Source organism: Leopardus geoffroyi, chromosome X (assembly GCF_018350155.1).
Source record: "Leopardus geoffroyi isolate Oge1 chromosome X, O.geoffroyi_Oge1_pat1.0, whole genome shotgun sequence".
NCBI classification, from domain to species: domain Eukaryota; kingdom Metazoa; phylum Chordata; class Mammalia; order Carnivora; family Felidae; genus Leopardus; species Leopardus geoffroyi.
Window position 1 is genome coordinate 31,435,446 of NC_059343.1, and position 23,325 is coordinate 31,458,770.

At 38.5% G+C, this 23,325-nt stretch overlaps 1 protein-coding gene across 1 annotated transcript in view; it reads left to right on the forward strand.

The window, feature by feature from the left end:
• CFAP47 (cilia and flagella associated protein 47) overlaps positions 1-23,325 on the forward strand; it is a 553,185-nt gene that overhangs the window by 29,291 nt on the left and 500,569 nt on the right. The window contains exons 9-12 of the mRNA XM_045471009.1: positions 15,343-15,532; positions 16,545-16,758; positions 22,386-22,538; positions 23,135-23,324. Of these exons, the coding sequence (XP_045326965.1) occupies positions 15,343-15,532; positions 16,545-16,758; positions 22,386-22,538; positions 23,135-23,324 (747 nt within the window). The remainder of the gene's footprint in view (positions 1-15,342; positions 15,533-16,544; positions 16,759-22,385; positions 22,539-23,134; position 23,325) is intronic.

Genomic DNA, 23,325 nt, shown 5'->3' on the forward strand with positions numbered 1-23,325 from the left:
GTGTCAGGGCAGGCTCGCCTCAGGTTTGTCATCGCCAGCATCAGGTGGGTAGGAGGTGTCTGAGCGCAGGTCCCAGTGCAGGGCTTGGGTCTCTGCACAGGTGCATATACTCCTGGAGTGACTCATGCAGGCCCACAGCCGGCATATCTAGCCACCACAGCCCTACCATCCCCTTGCGCGGCGTCACGAGGTGGGTTTTGCATGGGCACTGTTCTTAGTGTAGTGGCGCCAGACTAGGATGCAGGATGCACAGCTCAGCTCCTTGTGGCTGTGGCTGCATCTGCTGTAGACTTGCTTCCTCTCCTCCTGGATCCCTGCTGGCCGCGTGCCAACTGCAGAGGCCATGTGGTAGTGGTGGCAGCCCCGCTCTGACACAGGTGGTGGTGCCCCCTGCCTTGGTGGAGGGCAGCTGGTTCATGGTCCCGTATTAAAGGATGCTGTCTCCTTTCCTCCAACGCTCCTCCTACTGAGGATTTTTTTTAATGTTCTAAGGAAGTATAAGACATAAATAAAAACAGTTATGGTTTAAAAAGAATGCAAAATGTGTGGTGCCTGGGTAGCTCCGTCGGTTAAGTGTCCAACTCTTGATTTGGCTCAGGTCATGATCTCACAGTTTGTGGGATCCAGCCCCATGTTGGGCTATGTGCGGACACTGTGGAGCCTGTTTGGGATTCTCCCTCCCTCTTCCTCTCTCTCCACCCCTCCCTGCTTGTATTCTCCCTCTCAAAATAAATAAGTAAACATTAAGAAAAAAAAAGAATGCAAAATGTGTTGCAAGAAGTCTGTAATATGGTGATCTAGAAACTCAGAGGACAGTGTTTTTACTTCCAGCCAGGTAGCAAGGTCTTCCTATGATAGTAACATGAGCCTGACCTTGAAGGTTGAGTAGAATTTTCAAACTGGAAACTGATGATACTTAATTGACCTAGGCCTTTTCCTGCTGGTGTGGAGCCCACAAGTTGAACTCTGAGGAATACCAGTGAGTACTAGGTCAGGTTCTGTCTTTCTCACTACTCAGATAACTCTTGCCCTTATCCTTTAAACCACAGTTGACTGACTATGGTCCACAGGCCAAATCTGGCCTGCTGCCTGTATTTTTAAGTAAACTATTATGGGAACATAGCTGCTCTTATTGTCTGTTGTCTCTGTCTGCTTTCACACTTGAAAGGCAAGGTTGAATAGGTATGAGAGAACTGTGTTGACTTTAAAAATGAGATAGTTATTTTACCAGCAAAACTGGGTTTATTTGGGAATAGCAGAGAATTGTAATTCTAGACAAACAAGATACGGTCAAACCCGTAGGCTAGCCCGACAACCAAAGAGAGGATTTTATGGAGAAGGAGGAAGTTGGGAGTGGTTATTTTGAAGGAGAGTCCATTGGAGAAAAGTAGGAGTTCAGAGTGATGACGGTTTGCTCTTGGCTGAGTTGCTGGGGTAGTGGATGTCTCATAGGAAACGCAATGTACATCTTTTCCTGTTGGGACCTGTAACTGATGTTTCTTTCCTGTCCATGATTCTTCCTGTAATTGAAGTCTAGTGTCAGGGCGTGAGAGCTCCTCCTTCTGGCCTCCCAACTCCATTTTAGTGAGGTTTCCCTTTATTAATTTTTGCAGTTGTATGGCCCATAAAACCTAAAATATTTACTGTCTGGCCATTTACAGAAAAAGTGGAGCCTTGCTCTAAACAGTAGCAAGCATGAATGCTTTCAGTTTCAGTTCGGGTTTTTCTGTCACCATCTTTTCTCCACTGCATTGTGATATGGCTCATAAAGTTATTGATGGAAGCTTTCTCTCAGTTGCAATCAGGAACTATTGTATACATGTTTAAATGCATGCAGCTCATATTTATAACTCTTCCTGCTTCATTAGAATGACTCACTTCCATCCCCCCAAATTTGGATAGATTTAATCAGTCTTTATAGAATAACAACCGATGTTAACCACATTATGCAGAACGTTTGCTTTTTAACTGCTTCCTAGACTTTCTTTAGTTCAAGTCTCTTAAATCTACCAACTCAGCTTATTTTCTCCAGCGACATGTACATCTTTTAAAATGTGTCTGATAGCTAAGTTCCTAATATAATTTTTAACCTTATATGTTTTTGGCTTTCTCAAGCACTCATGAATTTCAAATTAATAAAAAGTGAATGTAAGAAATGTGGAGGGTGGGGGGGCTGCTGGACAATTGTGACTTCCATAGACCGGTCAAATAGCCTTTAATTATTTAGATATGTGATAAGATTATTCTTATTTTATGTATTTATTTTAAAGTTTACTTATTTATTTTGAGAGAGAGAGAAAATGAGCTGAGGAGGGGCGGCAGGGGAGGAACAGAGGATCTCAAGTGGACTCCACGCTGACAGCAGAGAGCCCAATGTGGGGCTTGAACTCATGAACCTTGAGATCATGACCTGAGTCAAAGTCAGACGGTTAATCAAGTGAGCCACCCAGGTGCCCTTATTTTATTTTATTTATTTAAAAAAAATTTTTAACGTTTATTCAGTTTTGAGAGACAGAGAGAGTATGAGCAGGCGAGGGGCAGAGAAAGAGGGAGACACAGAATCTGAATCAGGCTTCAGGCTCTGAGCTGTCAGCACAGAGCCTGACATGGGGCTCGAACTGATGAACTGCGAGATCATGACCTGAGATGAAGTTGGGTGCTTAGCCGACTGAGCCACCCAGGCGCCCCATATTTTATTTTTAAAAGTTTATTTATTTTGAGAGAGAGAGAGAGACAGAGAGAGAATGCGTGAGTGTGGAAGGGGCAGACAGAGAGGGAGAGAGAATCCCAAATAGGCTCCACACTGTCAGTTCAGTGTGACGTGGGGCTTGGTTTTATGAATCACGAGATCATGACCTGAGCTGAAACCGAGTTAGACACTTAACACACTGAGTCACCTGGGCGCCCCAAGATTATTCTTTTTAAATTAGTAGCTTATTAAAATATAATTCACATACCATAAAATTCACACATTTAAAATGTACAGTTCCGTGGTATTTAGTATAATACCAGAGTTGTGCAACCATTAGCACTAATTGTACTACATTCTCGTCACCCCAAGAAGAAACCCTGTATCCAATAGCACTAACTTCTTCTCATTCCTCAGCCCGTGGCAACCGTGAATCTGTTTTCTAGGTCTATCAATTTCCCTGTTTTTGATATTGTATGTAAATATAATCATACAATATAAGGACTTTGTGCTTGGTTTCTTTGATTCAACATTATATTTTCAAGTTGCATCACTGTTGAAGTATGTATCAGTACCTCATTCCTTTTATTGGCCAAATTATATTCCATTGTATGGATATACTACCTTTTCTTTACCTATTCATCAGTTTATGGGCATATGAATTGTTTCCACCTTATGGCTGTAGAAATAATGCTGCTATATACATTCATGTACACGTTTGTTTTTTTGTGCATGTGTACAAGTTTTTGTATGGACAGATTTTCCTGTGTATGTGTATATTGTTTTTTTTACTATAGAAACAAAGTATGTAATTAAACAAAAGGAAACATTTAAAAGTTTTAGTGTAGATTGAAGTGTTCTGAAGGGATGTGGCAGTAAATATGCATTTTATATTTGCCTACCCTTCCCCAATTTTATGCTCACCATTTTTGTCGGTAGTTTTATTGAGTTATAAGTGACAAATAGGAATTGTATATGTTTAAAGTATACAGCTGGATGTTTGATATATGTATACAATGAGAAACAGTCACCACAATCAAGCTAATTAACATATTAGTCATCTCATAATGTTATGAATTCTTTTCTATGGTGAGGACACTTAAGATCTACCCTTTTAGTGAATTTCAAGTATACAATATAGTATTGTTAACTATAGTTACCATCTCCAGAACTTGCTTATTTTGCAGAACTAAGACTTTGTACCCTTTGGCCAACATCTTCTTATTTCCTGTTCCCTCCCACCCCTGGTAACCACCTTGTACTCTGCTTCTATCAGTTTAACTATTTTAGATTCCGCATATAAGTGAGATCAGGCAGTATTTGTCTTTCTGTGTCTGGGTTATTTCACTTAATGTAATGTTCTCTAAGTTCATCCGTGTTTTCACAAATATCAGGATTTCCTTCTTTTTATTTATTTATTAATTAATTAAAAATTTTTAACGTTTATTTATTTTTGAGAGAGAGACGGAGAGAGAGTGCAAGCGGGGGAGAGACAGAGGGAGCCAGGGAGACACAGAACTTGTAGCAGGCTCCAGGCTCTGAGCTGTCAGCATGGAGCCTGATGAGGGGCTTGAACCCATGAACCATGAGATCATGACCTGAGCTGAAGTCGGATGCTTAACTAACTAAGCCACCTAGTACCCCAGGGTTTCCGTCTTTTTAAAGGTTGAATAATATTCCATTATTCTTCTGCATGTGGATATCCAGTTTTTCCAGCCCTGTGTATTAAGGAGACTGTCTTTTTTCTGCTGTGTGTTCTTGGCAGTTTTGTTGTAGTCTGGTTGACTCTAAATGCATGGATTTATTTGTGGGCTCTCTATTCTGTTCATATGTTTATATGTCTTTTTTCATGCCAATACCATACTGTTTTGATAACTGTACCTTTGTAATGTAGTTTGAAATCAGGAAGTGTGATATGTCCAGCTTTGTTTGTTTTGTTCAAAATTGCATTAGCTATTCAGAACCTTTCATGTTTACATTAGAAGCAAAAAGAATAAAATGCTAGGAGTAAATTTAACCAGAGAGCTGAAAGAGTTACACACTGAAAATTATGAAAATTTGTTAAAGGGAATTAAGACACAGATACAGAAAAGAACATCACAGGTGGAGAAGAACCATCTCCATGGTTTAGGAGAATTAATATTTTAAACATCTATACTACCCAAAGTGATCTACAAGTTTATTATAAACCTTGTCAAAATCCCAACTGCATTCTTTAAAGAAATAGAAAAAAAATCTAGAAATTCATATGGACAGGTTTTCAGTGCTCTTCAGTATATACTAGTGAGTGAAATTGTTGAATCATGATAACTCTGTTTAACTTTTTGAGAAACTATCATACTATTTTCCAAAGAAATTGCACCATTTCACAACTCTTACCAGTAAAGAATATGTATTCTAATGTTCTAATACCTCCACACCTTTGCCCATACTTGTTAATATCCTTCTTATTGGTTATATCCATCCTGATGGGCCCAAGTGGCTTATCATTTCAGTTTTCATTTACATTTCCCCAGTGACTAATGATGAATGTTTTTTTCATATGCTTATTTTGCATTTGTATATCTTCTTTACAGAAATGTTTATTCACGTCTCTGATAGTCAGAATAATGTCCACCTAAAAATGTCCCTATCCTAATCTGTAGGATTTGTGAATATGTGGTGTTCCATGGCAAAAGGAGGATTTAGGTTTTAATTGGAAGTAATGTTGATAATCAGTTGACTCTAAAATGGGGAGGTTATCTTGGATTGTTTGTGTGGACCCAGTATAGTCACAGGGGTACTTAAAAGTGCAAATAGGAGTCATTAAAAGTGTCAGTGATATGATGTGAAAAATATTTGCATGTCCATTGCTGGCTTTGACAATGGAAGGGAAAGGTGATGAGCCAGGGAATGTGATGGCCTCTATCTAGAAGGTAGGAAAAGATAAAGAAATAGATTTTCCACTAGAGCCTTCAGAAATGAACACTGTCCTGCTGAAATCTTAGTTTTGGCCCATGGAGATTTGTGTTAGACTTCTGACCTGTAGAAGTAGAAGATAAGTTGAGCAGTTTTAGCCCACAGAGTTGTTTGTAATTTGTTATTGTAACAATAGGAAACTAACACAGTATTCTTTATCCATTTTTAATTGGAATATTTATCCTTTTGTTGTTGAATTGCAAAAGTTCTTTATGTATTCTGGATACAAGTCCTTTGTCAGATATGTAAATTGCAAATATTTTCTCCCTTTTTATGGGTTGTTTTCTCACTTTCCTTTTTTGTCCTTTGAAGTAGAAAAGTTTTGAAGCTTGATTAAGTCCAATTTATCTTTGTTTTTCTTTTTGCCATTTGTGCTTTGAGTATCCTATCTTGGTAGTTATACAGTATCCAAGGTCATTAAGATTTGTTCCTGTGTTTTCCTCTAAGAAATTTAGCTTATGCATTTAAATGTGTTATCCATTTTGAGTTGTATATAGGTTTACTTAGGGGTCCAGATTTGTTCTTTTACATATCGTTGTCCAGGTATCTCAGAATCAAGGTATTCTCTAACTTCCCCTGAGATTTCTTCGACCCTTTGGTTACTTAGGGGTGTATTGTTTAACTTCTAGATATTTGTGAGTTTCCCATATTTCCTTCCCTTTATTTGTTCTTTTTAATAATTTATATACTTTATTGATAGTTTCTATTTTGTGAGATGCTTTCATGCCTTTTCTAAAATTTTTTTAATTGGGATATAATTGATATATAATCTTAGTTTCAGGTGTACAACGTAATGACATTTGTATATATTATAAAATGATCACCATAATAAGTCTATCATCCATCACCATATATTGTAACATAATTTTTTTTCCTGTGATAAGAACTCTTGAGATTTACTTTTGTAGCAACTTTCAAATATGTGATACAGTATTAACTATACTCACCATGCTGTACATTATATCCTCATGATTTATTAATTTTTTTGTTTTTTTTTTTTCAATATATGAAGTTTATTGTCAAATTGGTTTCCATACAACACCCAGTGCTCATCCCAAAAGGTGCCCTCCTCAGTACCCATCCCCCACCCTCCCTTCCCTCCCACCCCCCCATCAACCCTCAGTTTGTTCTCAGTTTTGAAGAGTCTCTTATGCTTTGGCTCTCTTCCACACTAACTTCTTCTTTTTTTTTTTTTTTTTTTCCTTTCCTTCCCCTATGGGTTTCTGTTAAGTTTCTCAGGATCCACATAAGAGTGAAAACATATGGTATCTGTCTTTATCTATATGGCTTACTTCACTTAGCATCACACTGTCCAGTTCCATCCATGTTGCTACAAAGGGCCGTATTTCATTCTTTCTCATTGCCATGTAGTACTCCATTGTGTTTATATAAACCACAATTTCTTTATCCATTCATCAGTTGATGGACATTTAGACTCTTTCCATAATTTGGCTATTGTTGAGAGTGCTGCTATAAACATTGGGGTACAAGTGCCCCTATGCATCAGTACTCCTGTATCCCTTGGGTAAATTCCTAGCAGTGCTACTGCTGGGTCATAGGGTAGGTCTATTTTTAATTTTCTGAGGACCTCCACACTGTTTTCCAGAGTGGCTGCACCAATTTGCATTCCCACCAACAGTGCAAGAGGGTTCCCGTTTCTCCACATCCTCTCCTGATTTGTTCATTTTGGCCACTCTGACTGGCGTGAGGTGATATCTGAGTGTGGTTTTGATTTGTATTTCCCTGATGAGGAGCGACGTTGAGCATCTTCTCATGTGCCTGTGGACCATCCGGATGTCTTCTTTAGAGAAGTGTCTATTCATGTTTTCTGCCCATTTCTTCACTGGATTATTTGTTTTTCGGGTGTGGAGTTTGGTGAGCTCTTTATAGATTTTGGATACTAGCCCTTTGTCCGATATGTCATTTGCAAATATCTTTTTCCATTCCGTTGGTTGCCTTTTAGTTTTGTTGGTTGTTTCCTTTGCTGTGCAGAAGCATTTTATCTTCATGAGGTCCCAGTAGTTCATTTTTGCTTTGAATTCCCTCGCCTTTGGGGATGTGTCAAGTAAGACATTGCTACGGCTGAGGTCAGAGAGTCTTTTCCTGCTTTCTCCTCTAGGGTTTTGATGGTTTCCTGTCACATTCAGGTCCTTTATCCATTTTGAGTTTGTTTTTGTGAATGGTGTGAGAAAGTGGTCTAGTTGCAATCTTCTGCATGTTGCTGTCCAGTTCTCCCAGCACCATTTGGTAAAGAGACTGTCTTCTTTCCATTGGATATTCTTGCCTGCTTTGTCGAAGATGAGTTGGCCATACGTTTGTGGGTCTAGTTCTGGGGTTTCTATTCTATTCCATTGGTCTATGTGTCTGTTTTTGTGCCAATACCATGCTGTCTTGATGATTACAGCTTTGCAGTAGAGGCTAAAGTCTGGGATTGTGATGCCTCCTGCTTTGGTCTTCTTCTTCAGAATTACTTTGGCTATTTGGGGCCTTTTGTGGTTCCATATGAATTTTAGGATTGCTTGTTCTAGTTTTGAGAAGAATGCTGGTGCAATTTTGATTGGGATTGCATTGAATGTGTAGATAGCTTTGGGTAGTATTGACATTTTGACAATATTTATTCCAATCCATGAGCACGGAATGTTTTTCCATTTCTTTATATCTTCTTCAATTTCCTTCATAAGCTTTCTATAGTTTTCAGCATACAGATCTTTTACATCTTTGGTTAGATTTATCCCTAGGTATTTTATGCTTCTTGGTGCAATTGTGAATGGGATCAGTTTCGTTATTTGTCTTTCTGTTGCTTCATTATTAGTGTATAAGAATGCAACTGATTTCTGTACATTGATTTTGTATCCTGCGACTTTGCTGAATTCATGTATCAGTTCTAGCAGCCTTTTGGTGGAGTTTATTGGATTTTCCATGTATAATATCATGTCATCTGCAAAAAGTGAAAGCTTAACTTCATCTTTGCCAATTTTGATGCCTTTGATTTCCTTTTGTTGTCTGGTTGCTGATGCTAGCACTTCCAACACTATGTTAAACAACAGCGGTGAGAGTGGACATCCCTGTCACGTTCCTGATCTCAGGGAAAAAGCTCTCAGTTTTTCCCCATTGACGATGATATTAGCTGTGGGCTTTTCATCAATGGCTTTGATGATGTTTAAGTATGTTCCTTCTATCCCAACTTTCTTGAGGGTTTTTATTAAGAAAGTTGCTGAATTTTGTCAAAGGCCTTTTCTGCATCGATTGACAGGATCATATGGTTCTTATCTTTTCTTTTATTCATGTGATGTATCACGTTGATTGATTTGCGAATGTTGAACTAGCCCTGCATCCCAGAATGAATCTGGCTTGATCATGGTGAATAATTCTTTTTATATGCTGTTGAATTCGATTTGCTAGTATCTTATTGAGAATTTTTGCATTGATATTCATCAGGGATATTGGCCTGTAGTTCTCTTTTGTTACTGGGTCTCTGTCTGGTTTAGGAATCAAAGTAATACTGGCTTCATAGAATGAGACTGGAAGTTTTCCTTCCCTTTCTATGTTTTGGAATAGCTTGAGAAGGATAGGTATTATCTCTGCTTTAAACATCTGGTAGAACTCCCCTGGGAAGCCAACTGGTCCTGGACTCTTATTTGTTGGGAGATTTTTGATGACTGATTCAATTTCTTCGCTGGTTATGGGTCTGTTGAAGCTTCCTATTTCCTCCCGTTTGAGTTTTGGAAGCTTGTGGGTGTTTAGGAATTTGTCCATTTCTTCCAGGTTGTCCAGTTTGTTGGCATATAATTTTTCATAATATTCCCTGATAATTGTTTGTATCTCTGAGGGATTGGCTGCAATAATTCCATTTTCATTCATGATTTTATCTATTTGGGTCATCTCCCTTTTCTTTTTGAGAAGCCTGGCTGGAGGTTTATCAATTTTGTTTATTTTTTCAAAATCAAAAAAACAACTCTTGGTTTCGTTGATCTGCTCTACCATTTTTTTTAGATTCTATATTGTTTATTTCTGCTCTGATCTTTATTATTTCTCTTCTTCTTCTGGGTTTAGGGTGTCTTTGCTGTTCTGCTTCTATTTCCTTTAGGTGTGCTGTTAGATTTTGCATTTGGGATTTTTCTTGTTTCTGGAGATAGGCCTGGATTGCAATGTATTTTCCTCTCAGGACTGCCTTCGCTGCATCCCAAAGCGTTTGGATTGTTGTATTTTCATTTTCATTTGTTTCCATATATTTTTTAATTTCTAATTGCCTGGTTGACCCATTCATTCTTTAGTAGGGTGTTCTTTAACCTCCATGCTTTTGGAGGTTTTCCAGACTTTTTCCTGTGGTTGATTTCAAGCTTCATAGCATTGTGGTCTGAAAGTATGCATGGTATAATTTCAATTCTTGTATACTTATGAAGGGCTGTTTTGTGACCCAGTATGTGATCTATCTTGGAGAATGTTCCATGTACACTTGAGAAAAAGTATGTTCTATTGCTTTGGGATGCAGAGTTCTAAATATATCTGTCAAGTCCATCTGATCCAATGTCTCATTCAGGGCCCTTGTTTCTTTATTGACCGTGTGTCTAGGTGATCTATCCATTGCTGTAAGTGGAGTGTTAAAGTCTCCTGCAATTACCACATTCTTATCAATAAGGTTGCTTATGTTTGTGAGTAATTGTTTTATATATTTGGGGGCTCCTTTATTCGGCGCATAGACATTTGTAATCGTTAGCTCTTCCTGATGGATAGACCCTGTGATTATTATATAATGGCCTTCTTCATCTCTTGTTACAGCCTTTAATTGAAGTCTAGTTTGTCTGATATAAGTATGGCTACTCCAGCTTTCTTTTGACTTCCAGTAGCATGATAAATAGTTCTCCATCCCCTCACTTTCAATCTGAAGGTGTCCTCAGGTCTAAAATGAGTCTCGTAGACAGCAAATAGAGGGGTCTTGTTGTTTTATCCATTCTGATACCCTATGTCTTTTGGTTGGTGCATTTAATCCATTTACATTCAGTGTTATTATAGAGAGATACGGGTTTAGAGTCATTGTGATGTCTGTAGGTTTCATGTTGTAGCGATGTCTCTGGTACTTTGTCTCACAGGATCCCCCTTAGGATCTCTTGTAGGGCTGGTTTAGTGGTGATGAATTCCTTCAGTTTTTGTTTGTTTGGGAAGACCTTTATCTCTCCTTCTATTCTAAATGACAGACTTGCTGGATAAAGGATTCTCGGCTGCATATTTTTTCTGTTCTTCACATTAAAGATCTCCTGCCATTCCTTTCTGGACTGCCAAGTTTCAGTAGAGAGATCAGTCACGAGTCTTATCGGTTATGTTAGAGCACATTTATCCCTAGCTGCTTTCAGAATTTTCTCTTTATCCTTGTATTTTGCCAGTTTCATTATGATATGTCGTGCAGAAGTCGATTCAAGTTACGTCTGAAGGGAGTTCTCTGTGCCTCTTGGATTTCAATGCCTTTTTCCTTCCCCAGATCAGGGAAGTTCTCAGCTATGATTTCTTCAAGTACACCTTCAGTACCTTTCCCTCTCTCTTCCTCCTCTGGAATACCAATTATGTGTAGATTATTTCTCTTTAGTGCATTACTTAGTTCTCTAATTTTCCCCTCATACTCCTGGATTTTTTGTATCTCTCTGTTTCTCAGCTTCTTCTTTTTCCATTATTTTATCTTCTAGTTCACCTATTCTCTCCTCTGCCTCTTCAATCTGAGCCGTAGTTGTCTCCATTATATTTTGCAGCTCATTGATAGCATTTTTTTTAGCTCCTCCTGACTGTTCTTTAATCCCTTGATCTCTGTAGCAAGGGATTCTCTGCTGTTCTTTATACTGTTTTCAAGCCCAGTGATTAATTTTATGACTATTATTCTAAATTCCTTTCTCTTATATCGTTTAAATCCTTTTTGATCAGTTCGTTAGCTGTTGTTATTTCCTGGACGTTTTTCGGAGAGGAATTCTTCCATTTCATCATTTTGGATCGTCCCTGGAGTGGTGCAGGACTGTGGGGCACTTCCCCTGTGCTGTCTTGAATAACTTGCGTTCGTGGGCGGGCCCGCAATCAGACCTGATGTCTGCCTCCAGCCCACTGCTGGGGCCACAGTCAGACTGGTGTGTGCCCTCTCTTCCCCTCTCCTAGGGGCGGGATTCACTGTGGGGTGGCGTGGCCCGTCTGGGCTACTTGCACACTGCTAGGCTTGTGGTGCTGGGGATCTGGTGTATGAGCTGGGGTGGATCCACAAGGTGCACAGGGGTGGGAGGGCCAGGCTCAGCTCGCTTTTGTTTGGGAGATCCGCTTCGGGAGGGGCCCTGCAGCACCGGGAGGGAGTCAGACCCGAGGGAGGGATGGATCAGCAAAAGCACAGCGTTGGGTGTTTGTGAGGTACAAGCAAGTTCCCTGGCAGGAACTGGTTCCCTTTTGCATTTTGGCTGGGGGATGGGCGAGGGAGATGGCGGTGGCGAGCGCCTTTGTTCCCCGCCAATCTGAGGTCTGTGGTCCGGGGCTCAACAATTCTCCCTCCCTTTGTCCTCCAGCCTTCCCGCTTCCTGAGCAGAGCTGTTAACTTATGACCTCCCAGATGTGAAGTCCCGCTTGCTGTTGGAACACACTCTGTCCGGCCCCTCTGCTTTTGCAAGCCACATTCTGGGGCTCTGCTTGGCCGGCGGGCCGCCCCTCTGCCCCGGCTCCCTCCCGCCAGTCCTTGGAGCGCGCACCGCCTCTCTGCCCTTCCTACCCTCTTCTGTAGGCCTCTTGTCTGTGCTTGGCTGTGGAGACTCCGTTCTGCTAGTCTTCTGGCGGTTTTCTGGGTTATTCAGGCAGGTGTAGGTGGAATCTAAGTGATCAGCAGGACGCGCAGTGAGCCCAGCGTCCTCCTACACCGCCATCTTCCCAGGATCCCCCGATTTATTAATTTTATAACTGGAAATTTGTACCCTTTAACCCCCTTCATCCATTTTGCCCATCCTCCTCCCCTTGCCCTTGCAACCACCAGTCTGTACTGTGTATGTGTGAGTTTGGTTTTTTGTTTGTTTTTTGTGTTTAGATTCCACATGTGAGTGAGTTCATATGGTATTTGTTTTTCTGTGTCTGACTTATTTCACTTAGCATAATGCCCTCAAAGTACATCCATGTTGTCAAAAATAGCAAGATTTTGTTCTTATTTTATTGGCAAATAATATTCTGTTGTATACGTATACTGTAGTTTCTTTATCGCTTCATCCTTTGGTGGACGGTCAGTTTCTTTCAGTGTCTTGGCTCTTGTAACTAATGCTGCAATGAGTTAGTGTTTTGAGTGTTTTGAATTAATGTTTTTATTTTCTTTGGATGAATACCCAGAAGTTGAAATGCTGGGTTGTATGGTAGTTCTATTTTTGATCGATTGAAGAACTCCATGCTGTTTTCCATAGTAGTTGCATCATTTTACATTCCTACCAACAGTACAGGAGGGTTCCCTTTTTTCTACATCCTTGCCAACACTTGTTATTTCTATTTCTTGTCTTTTTGATAATACCCATTCTCGGGTGTGACATGGTACTTCATTGTGGTTTTGATTTGCAATTCCCTGATGATTAGTGATGTTGAGTGATGGTGATTAATGAGTGATATTTTCTCCCATCCCCTAGGTTGGCTTTTCATTTTGTGGATGGTTTCCTTTGCTGTGCAGAAGGCTTTATTTGATGTAGTCCCGCTTGTTCCTTATATCTTTAGACATATTTTCCATTAGTTGAGCATATTTATAATAGTCAACTTATCCTCTTTGGTAAGTTTTAACATTTGAGTTTCGTCAAGGCAGTTTCTATTGATTGGAGTTTTTCTGTGTATTGGGTATACTTTCCTATTTCTTTTCATTCCCTGTAATTTTTTGTTGAAAACTGGGCATTTTAAATGATAGTATTTGGCAACTCTGGAAATCAGATACCCTCAAGATTTATTGTCATTGCTATTTGTTTCTGTTGTTCTTTGTCTTTAGTGTTTTTTAGACTGAGTCTGTAAAGGTTGTTTTCTTAGTTATGTGCAGCCAATCAAGGATCTTCTCAGTTAATTTTGGGGTCAGTGAATGATTGGGCAGAGCTTCTCTTAAATTCCCTGAATCAGTAAGTCTCACAGCCTTTGCTAAGAGCTTTTGTGTAAGTGTATTGGGTGGGGCAAATCTTCACTGTTCTCTCAGGTAGTTTACAACTCTTTTTGGCCTTTAATTCCTTCTTGTACAGCATCTCAGAGTGAGGCAAAAGTGAGAAATTGGAGGTTTCTCAAATCTTTCCTGGGCATGTAAACCGTCATCTAGATTCCCAGGAATGTATGTGTCAGAACTTTTCAAATGCCTTCTGAATGTTTTCTGTTTTTGTTTTTTGTTTCTCTTTTCCTTTCTTTTTCATTTTTTGTTTTGTTTTGCCTCTTATTTTCCTCTTATTAGCTGTGATTAACAATTGCTGCTGATTTTGTAAAAAAAAAAATTTTAATGTTTGCTTATTTTTGAGAAAGAGAGAGTGCGTGCATGAGTGGGAGAGGGTCAGAGAGAGAGAGGGAGACACAGAATCCGAAGCAGGCTTCAGGCTCTGAGCTGTCAGCACAGAGCCTATGTGGGGCTCAAACTCATGAACCATGAGATCAGGACCTGTGCCAAAGTCAGATGCTTAATTGCTTAACCGACTGAGCCACCCAAGTGCCCTGCTGCTGATTTTTTGATGGGCCGGGAGGAGAAGGGGGTTCAGTGGAGAGAATTGTTCACAAAGAATGAGCTCTGAACCAGGTCAATGAAAATTATACCCTTATAATAGGCTTTTTGGCTAGCTTCTAGACTGGACATAGAGGGACAGTTCTCTGGTGGTGCGGCTTTTGGAGAGCTCCAAATCTGTTCTTTTCCCTCCTGTCTGCTCAGCTAATGGTTTTCACAGCTGCCATAGTTGCAAGGCTATTTTCAAAGACAGCACAAAACTGGGAATAGGAGCATCGGATCACAGTGTCTAAAAATGCCATGAAGCCTGTTATGCTTTCAGAAATTCAGCTATTTTTTTCTTAAATAAATACTTCTGGGATTTTTTATAAGCTTTTAGGTAATTTTTAAATTTGGGTAAAGTTGATTTTGACAATTATTCCAGTGGTCTCTTCCTGTTTGTGGAGGAGGGGGTATTTGGAGATCCTTAATTTGCTATCCTTCAAGTGCTTCAATACTATCATTCTTAATAATTTCTCAAAGAATTTTCCAATAATATAGATCTTAAATGTTTGTCAATGCTGTATATCGAATTTCTAAGCCACTTTCATGTCACGGTGATGAACTAGCTCTCCGTAAAATTTTATAAAGTTTTTTTTATTTGCTTTTTATTTTTTCCAACAGTATAATATTATTTTTTAGAATCCATTTGGACTGATATGACAAAATGCCATAGATTGTATGGTTTGTAAACAACAGAAATTTATTTCTCACCCTTCTGGAGGCTAGAAGTCCTAGATCAGGGCACCAGCAGAGTTGGGTGAGGATCCTCTTCCTGGTTGTAGACTTCTTGTTGTATTCTTACATGGTAGAAGGGTCTAGGGAGCTTTGTGGGGCCTCTTTTGTAAGAGCACTATGACCTAATCCCTTCTCAAAGGCCCTAATCTCCTAATTCCATCACACTGAGTATTAGGCTTAAACGTAGGAGTTTTGGGGGTTCACAGACATTTAGTCTATAGCAATTGACTACTTTTTCTTTTTTTAGAATGTGATATGTTCATTCATTCCACATCAAGTAGGAGTCTTTAAAGTGAAGCAATTGATAGAGATTATTGGCTCAGTGGCAGATGAAAATTTTCAGTCTACATCTCTGAAACCTTTTCATCAAATATATTTATATTTCAAGAGTGTCTGCAAACCTTCCACCAAGAAAGTTGTGATGAAAGTTAATCCTGGTAAGCTATTATTGACCCTTACCTTTTTTGTTAAATGAAGGTTATATGGATTATCTTAATATACTTACTGCTTAGCTATGTATATCACATGTAATCTAATCTTGTGGTTCTTACCTTCGAATGCATCAAAATCACCTGGAAGCAGTCTTCTTAAATGTGGTTAAACCTTCTTAAAATAAACCTTCTTAAAATAGGTACCACTGTCCTACATCCCAGAAATGATTGTTAAATAGGTCTTTGTTAGAACCCCAAAATTTGCATTTCTAACATGTCCCCAACATTTGCTCATGTTGCCATTTTGAGGATTACAATTGTGATAGTACTGGTTTAGTGATCTATAAAATTTACATATTTTAATGATTTTCATGTTCTATGTTTTCTTTTGAGTCTGTAATATAATATAAACTAATTTTGACCACTCCTTGGATTTTTGCGTTGCTGCTGTTTCATGTAATCCTCAATTATCTTTTATACTTTGAGCCATATGAAATTACTGATATTCAGCTCTCTGTAATCTATGAAAACTTGTGTCATATGGGCTAACGCATTCCTTCAAGTTACTATGTTTTATTTTTTATGCATGCATTATATTTCAGAATTGTTTTGTGTAGGTTCATTTGTTAAATGGTTATTTGTAGGGGCGCTTGGGTGGCCCACTAGGTTAAGTGTCTGGCTTCACCTCAGGTCATGATCTCCCAGTTCATGAGTTGAAGCCCTGCATCGAGCTCTGTGCTGACGACACAGAGCCTGCAGCCTGCTTTGGATTCTCTGTCTCCCTCTCTCTGACCCTGCTCACGCACTCTCTCTCTCTCTCTCTCTCTCTCTCTCTCAAAAAAAAATAAACAGAAAAAAACTTTTTAATGAATTATTTGAATTTCTTTGAATGTGTTTCTTTGTTTAGGGACTTCATTTTAAGGTAGAATCAATGGTATAGTCTGTTAATACATGGAAATTATTCGGACAGCTGAAATTAAAAAAAAAATATTTAACTTAATATCCAATTCTATAAAAGGTATATCCCCTTTGGTCAGTAATCCAACGGGACAGTTTGTGGTCAGAGACTTGCCAAAATACAAGGACTGTGCGCCTGTTGCAATGCTTCAATCAACCATGACACACCTTCACAATCATCACCTAAGTAAAAAGTCACCAAAGGATGCACTGATAGCTTTTCCCAATGATCGAGCTGCAAGTATCAGGTCTGGAGACCAGCATAAACATTTCAGGTAACATGCTATATTAAAAACCTGAAATTTTTTTTATGGGGCGCCTGGGTGGCGCAGTCAGTTGGGCGTCCGACTTCAGCCAGGTCACGATCTCGCGGTCCGTGAGTTCGAGCCCCGCGTCGGGCTCTGGGCTGATGGCTCAGAGCCTGGAGCCTGTTTCCGATTCTGTGTCTCCCTCTCTCTCTGCCCCTCCCCCGTTCATGCTCTGTCTCTCTCTGTCCCAAAAATAAATAAATGTTGAAAAAAAAAAAAAAAACCTGAAATTTTGAAAGGCACAATTAGCAACGTGATATGTAGGTCTTAGCAGATCCTGCTGTAACAAACTAATGATGACAATAATAATAATAGTAATAAAATTTTATTTTCTTTGTCCTTTTTTTGTTTTACATTGGAGGAGATGGTTATTGAATGCTACTACTGTATTTGCTTCATCTAACCTCTTGTCACCTCTACTGTGTGCTTGACAGGAAGTGAATCGTTTGCCAGATGATTATTAAAATATGCTGTGGACAAGTATAGAATAATAGAAATAATCACTTTAAAAAATGTATCAAGTTCTTATAGTAGTCCTATTCATTAAGTATGGTTGACAGCTTCAATTTCTCTAAGATGAAAGTAAACATCATAATCATCATCATCATCCTCTTTGTTCCCCTCAAAGTCACATTTCCCATAACCTTCCCCAAATTGAACTAAAACCTCAATAATGAGGATCAAAAGTGATGTTATACCTTAATTTAAATCCATTCAAACTGTTGTAGACTCTAAGTCTAAAGTACTTTCTTGACCAGCAAGAGAGCAGACACAGGATTAAAAGCAAGAGATGGCTAATATCCGGGAAAAGACAAGAGCCCTGAATAAGAGTTCTTGCTCTGTATTTATTAAGATTAGAAGGCTTACAGACATCATGGGCATGCACAAAGAGACAATAAATTTGTGAACATTAACTCATGGGCATGAGGGAAAGGGGATTTTGATATACGGTCTTAGGGGCTTGGGTCAATATAAACCAAAATCCTGGTGCTGGGCAGGTGGGCAGATGGTTGTTAACAGCAGACAGGAGACTCTGTCTGTTTATCTTAGCTAGTCTAGGGGATAAGACAGAGCATATAACCTCAGGGTTAACAAGGCACCTTTTCTTCTGCTAATCAGCTCCTCTTTGGGTCACTCCAATGGCAGCAGTCTATAGCCCTATTTACCTGTTTACCTAATTTGGTCCTTCCTTCCTGTGAAAGCAGCTGTCTGCTATAGTACTAAATTGGGGGGCACTTTCACCCTGAATACCTAATCTTGCTTATCTCATATACGTTTGTATTGGAGCCCTTGCCCCCCCCCCCATTTTGGGGGCCTTTGCCCCCCACCCGCTTTATTCTGGGGGCCTTAGCCCCCCTTCTCTATTGTTATTCGCCTAATCTTGTTTACCCAAACTTGGGTGTGAGCATCCTATGGCTTTGTAATTGTTTATGCCTTGTTAACCCATTGGTGCAAACCCAGGGAATTTCTAAGCTTACTCCCCACACCAAACCTCAAAGAAATTACTGCCTTCCAAGTGCTTAGAAGAAACCCAGGCATCCTGGTTTTTACACCTGTAAGATTGAAATGAGTTTCTTTTCTGCCTGCTTGTATGCTACTATAGACTATCTAAACTTGATAATATCCCTGGGTTTTCTCTGCTTGTCTCTTTACCTTTGGTAAGTCATTAAGCTCATTTAATTTTACAGCCATTTTCTTGCAATATCATTTGATTTTAGGCCATAATTGTTTTATTATCCACAATTGGAAGATTCTGGGTTTTTATATAGCCTGTCTTATTATTTCATTTTACAGATTTTATCCATACCAGCCTTTCTCTCACTCTTTTTTGTTTGACAGATACCCTGAAACATAGGAGTGTAAAAATTGCTCAGACTCCATTTTAAGTAATTATGTAGTATAATAAAGGAAAACTGATCCCTCCCTCTGACTCATTGCACTCCATCCCATACAGATGTATTTGTTGGAAACACTTTTTTTTAATGTATTCTTTTCAGTCCTTTCCTATGTTTACACAAATATATTTGTATAGACATGTTAATGTAATATTAATATTTTGTTTCTAAATCAGTCTTAATCATTTGTTCTAAAAATGCCAGATATTTTTTTGAAGAAGACTAAGCATTTCCTATTTATATCATGGCCAAAATTATTTTTCTCAGTTTACTCTTTTCCAAACTAATAGAAATGAAAAATTTAGTTATTTTCTGGTTAGCAATTAGTAATTTTAAGTAATGAAATTTAATGATGTATTAAATTATTGGTAACAGGGGCACCTGGTGGCTCATTTTGTTAAGTGCCTGACTTTTGATTTTGGCTCTGGTTCTCACAGTTTGTGGGATCAAGCCCCTCCTCGAGCTCTCTGCTGGCAGTGTGGAAACTGCTTGGGATTCTCTCTCTCTCTCTCTCTCTCTCTCTCTCAGTTCCTTCCTGGCTTGTGCTCATGCTGTCTCTCAAAATACATACACATTAAAAAAAAATAAATTATTGGTAACTGTAATTGCTATTTTATTTCTTACTGCATTTCTTTAATGATTTTTGACAAGAAAATAAAAAAAAGAAGTCAGGAACTTTTGTCTAACTTCTGTTTACTATAGTATGTCCTGTGTTTAGAAGAGTGTCAGGCATTATAGTAGGCACTAGTAAATATTTTTTAATAAATAAATGAGGAACAGTGTTTTATTTGCATAATAATTTTTGTCCCCTCTATTTTGCACTTAAAAAATATCACCTACTAAAAGCTAAAGAGGTATTTCATGAAGTTTATTCTTTTTTTTAAAGTTTTTAATTTCAGTTAGTTAACATGTAGTGTTATGTTAGTTTTAGGTGTATAGGGTAGTGATTAGCAATTCCATACCTCACCAGGTGCTATTCACAACCTGTGCGCTCCTTAATCCCCATCACATATTTAACTCATCCCTCTACCCATCTCCCCTCTGATAACCATCAGATTGTTGTCTAAGAGTCTGTTTGGTTTTTTATTTTGTTTGTTTTTGAGAGAGAGTATGTGAGTGTGAGTGGGGAGGGGGCAGAGGGAGAGGGAGAGAGAATCTTAAGCACCCAACATGGAACTTGATACAGGGCTCAGTCTCATGACCACAAGATCATGACCTGAGATGAAATCGAGAGTCAGATGCTTAACCAACTGAGCCACGCAAGTGCTGCAAGTGTTTCTTTCTTGATTTGTCTCAGTCTGTTTTTTCCCCTTTGCTTGTTTCATTTCTTAAATTCTATATATGAGTGAAATCATACTGTATTTGTCTTTCTCTGATTTATGTTGCTTAGCATTATACTCTCTAGCTCCATCCTTGTTGTTGCAAATGGTAAGATTTCATTCTTTTTTTTATCACTAAATAATATTCTGCAGTATATATATACCATATCTACTTTATCCATTCATCACTTGATGGGACCTTGGGCTGCTTCCATATCTTTACTATATAGTAAATAATGTTGCAATAAACATAGGGGTCCATGTACCTTTCTGAATTAGTGCTTTTGTTTTCTTTGGGTAAATACCCAGAAGTGGAATTACTGGGTTTTATGGTATTTCTATTTTTAATTTTTTGAGAAACTTCCATGCTGTTTTCCACAGTGGCTGTACTAATTTACATTCAAACCAACAATGTAGGAGGGTTACCTTTTTTCTACGACCTCATCAACACGTGTTATCCCTTGTCTTTTTAATACTAGCCATCCTGACTTGTGTAAGGTGATATCTCATTGTGGTTTTGTTTTTTATTTTCATGATGATTAGTGGAGTTGAGCACATTTTCATGAGTCTGTTGGCCATCTATATGTCTTCTTTGGAAAAATGTGTATTCCTGTCCTCTGTTCATTTTTAAATTGGATTATTGGGTTACTTGTTTTGTTTGTTTCCTTTTTTTGTTTTTGTTTTGGTGTTGACTTGTATGAGTTCTTTATATATTTTGGATATTAACCATTCATTGCATATATTGTTTGCAAATATCTTCTCTCTTTCAGTATGTTGCTTTTACATTTTGTTGATGGTTTCCTTCATTGTGCAAAAGCTTTTTAGTTTGGTATAGTCAAATAGTTAATTTTGCTTTTGTTTCCCTTGCTTGAGGAGATATATCCTGAAAAATATTACTAAGGCTAATATCAAGGAGATTACTGCCTATGTTTTCTTTTAGGAGTTTTAGGCTTCAAGTCTCACATTTATGTCTTTAATCCATTTTGGGTTTATTTTTGTGTATGGTGTAAGAAAGTGGTCCATTTTCATTCTTTTGCTTGTAGCTGTCCAGTTTTCCCAGCACCATTTATTGAAGAGGCTGTCTTTTCCTCATTGTATGTTCTTGCCTCCTTTGTAGCAGATTAAGTGACTATATTAAGTATGGATTTATCTTTGGCCTCTCTGTTTTTCCCCTTGATCTATGTGTCTTTTTTTGTGCCAGGACCATACTGTCTTGGTGGCTACAGTTTTGTAGTGTATCTTTGTATCTGGAATTGTGATGACTCCAGCTTTGTTCTTCTCAAGATTGCTTTGGTTCTCGGGAGTATTTTCAACAACTATCTTTGAATAGCAAAGCGTTTATTTCCCTCTCGTTGTCTAACTCTCTTAAAGACTCTCATTCAGTTAAAGTTATCTTACTGTAACCATAGAGGACTTGTTGAAAACATGGAGAAATGTTAAATTTCATTCGGCTCTATGACTAATAAGTTCATACTTGAGTTAATTATTGAGGGTGAGAATCTTAATAATTAATACAATTTGATGAGAATTGAGGCAGCCCAAGGCCAGAAGATGTGAATAATTGTAATTTTTATATTTATGGAAAATATACGGTGGGTGAAAGGAAGAACATGAATTTAGATGAGTGAACATGAGACAGAAAGTAGTTGTGATTAATTTATGAATTGGTTTCTCTCTATGGTTCATTGATGGTTACTACATAAGCTCTGAGATTTTATTTTTATGTTTTAAGAAAATGTTTTATGTTTATTTATTCTTGAGAGAGAGAGAGAGAGAGAGCGTGAGCAAGGGAGGGACAGAGGGAGAGGGAGACACAGAATCTGAAGCAGGCTCCGGGCTCTGAGCCATCAGCACAGAGCTGAATGTGGGGCTCAAACTCAGGAACCGTGAGATCATGACCTGAGCTGAAGTCAGATGCTTAACTGACTGAGCCACCCAGGCGTCCCCAAGCTCTGAGATTTTTTAAAAAATGTGTCTAATACAAGGATTTATTATTACACATATTTTTTTTCTAATTTTGATCATAATCATGTAAAAGTAATTAACTCTTAGGAAACACTAGTCAAATTCAGATCTAGTCCCATGTGTAAGTCTTCAAATTGCCTGTTTGACTAATTCCTCAAGAGTGGTTTTAAGGTAGACGCCATTGTATCCTAGTGACCTTTTGGAGTGTTTTTCTAATTGGGTTGGGAAGAAAGTTAGATATTATTCTATTTCTTTGTGTAATAATATCTTGCTATATAAGAGGATATGAGGGAAAGGAGTAGAATCTGCCCTATTCACCATTTTGTGCTTAGCCCCTGGCATAGGAGACACTCAATAAATGCTGATAGATTAAGTGCAAATATATAAATATTAACATAACTTGTTCATCTTGTAGGACGATTTTCACAAAGATTCCAAGATATAACTATGTGGATCCTGATTTTGCGTACACTAAATTGGAAAGAATTGGAAAGCAAGAACATGAAAACTATTATGAAAGATATACTAAACATTTAAGAAATGTGCGCATGCAGAAACAGGCAGAGAGGTAAAGTTTACTTCAAACAGTATAGAACAGATTGGGGTGCCTGAAGAGAGAGAATTTTTTTCCTTTACTCCTTAGTTTCTTTTCAGTGATTTAAGTGACCTTTACATATATGAAAATAGCAAAACATTGAACTACTTTTTCTGCAGTTATTTCCTTCCTTACTTTTGGTTTGGGAATGTTTTAGGTTGGGTTTCCCCAGAAACAAGGAAACAAGATAAGGAAAGCAAAATAGGACAGGTAAGAGAACTGAGAGATGATGTGTTTCAAATAAGGCTTACACTTAGCCTGATGCCTAAGGTCTCTTGAAGCAGAAATTATACCATATAGTTGTTCCTACATTGAACCAAAGGGCCTCGTCTTTTGTGCTCCATTTCAGCCATTTCTTGTGAGCTGTCTTAGGGTGGGCGCGATTTCCTTGGTGAGGTGTTTAAGAATGGGGTCTTGTCAGCAAAGGGCAATTTTATGCAGATTAGTGCATCATTCTGCTTAAGTGGTTCTGAGTGGGGCAGCAGAAGCATGCAATATGGGGAATGTTTGGATTTGCTATTGTATTTTCTAAAACACTTGGCTTCAATTAGTTATTATTATGATTTCAGTAGGGAATGTATGGATTCATATAACAATACAGACATAGGATTACAGCCAGCATCAGGTCTAAAGTCACCTTCGCTCTCAGAAACGGAAATAGAAGAGGAATTATTTGCAGCACGGCGTCAGATCAGACGTAACCAGTTGCTAAATACTAGGAATATAGCATCCAAGGAGACAAAGGCTCTGAAAACAAAGG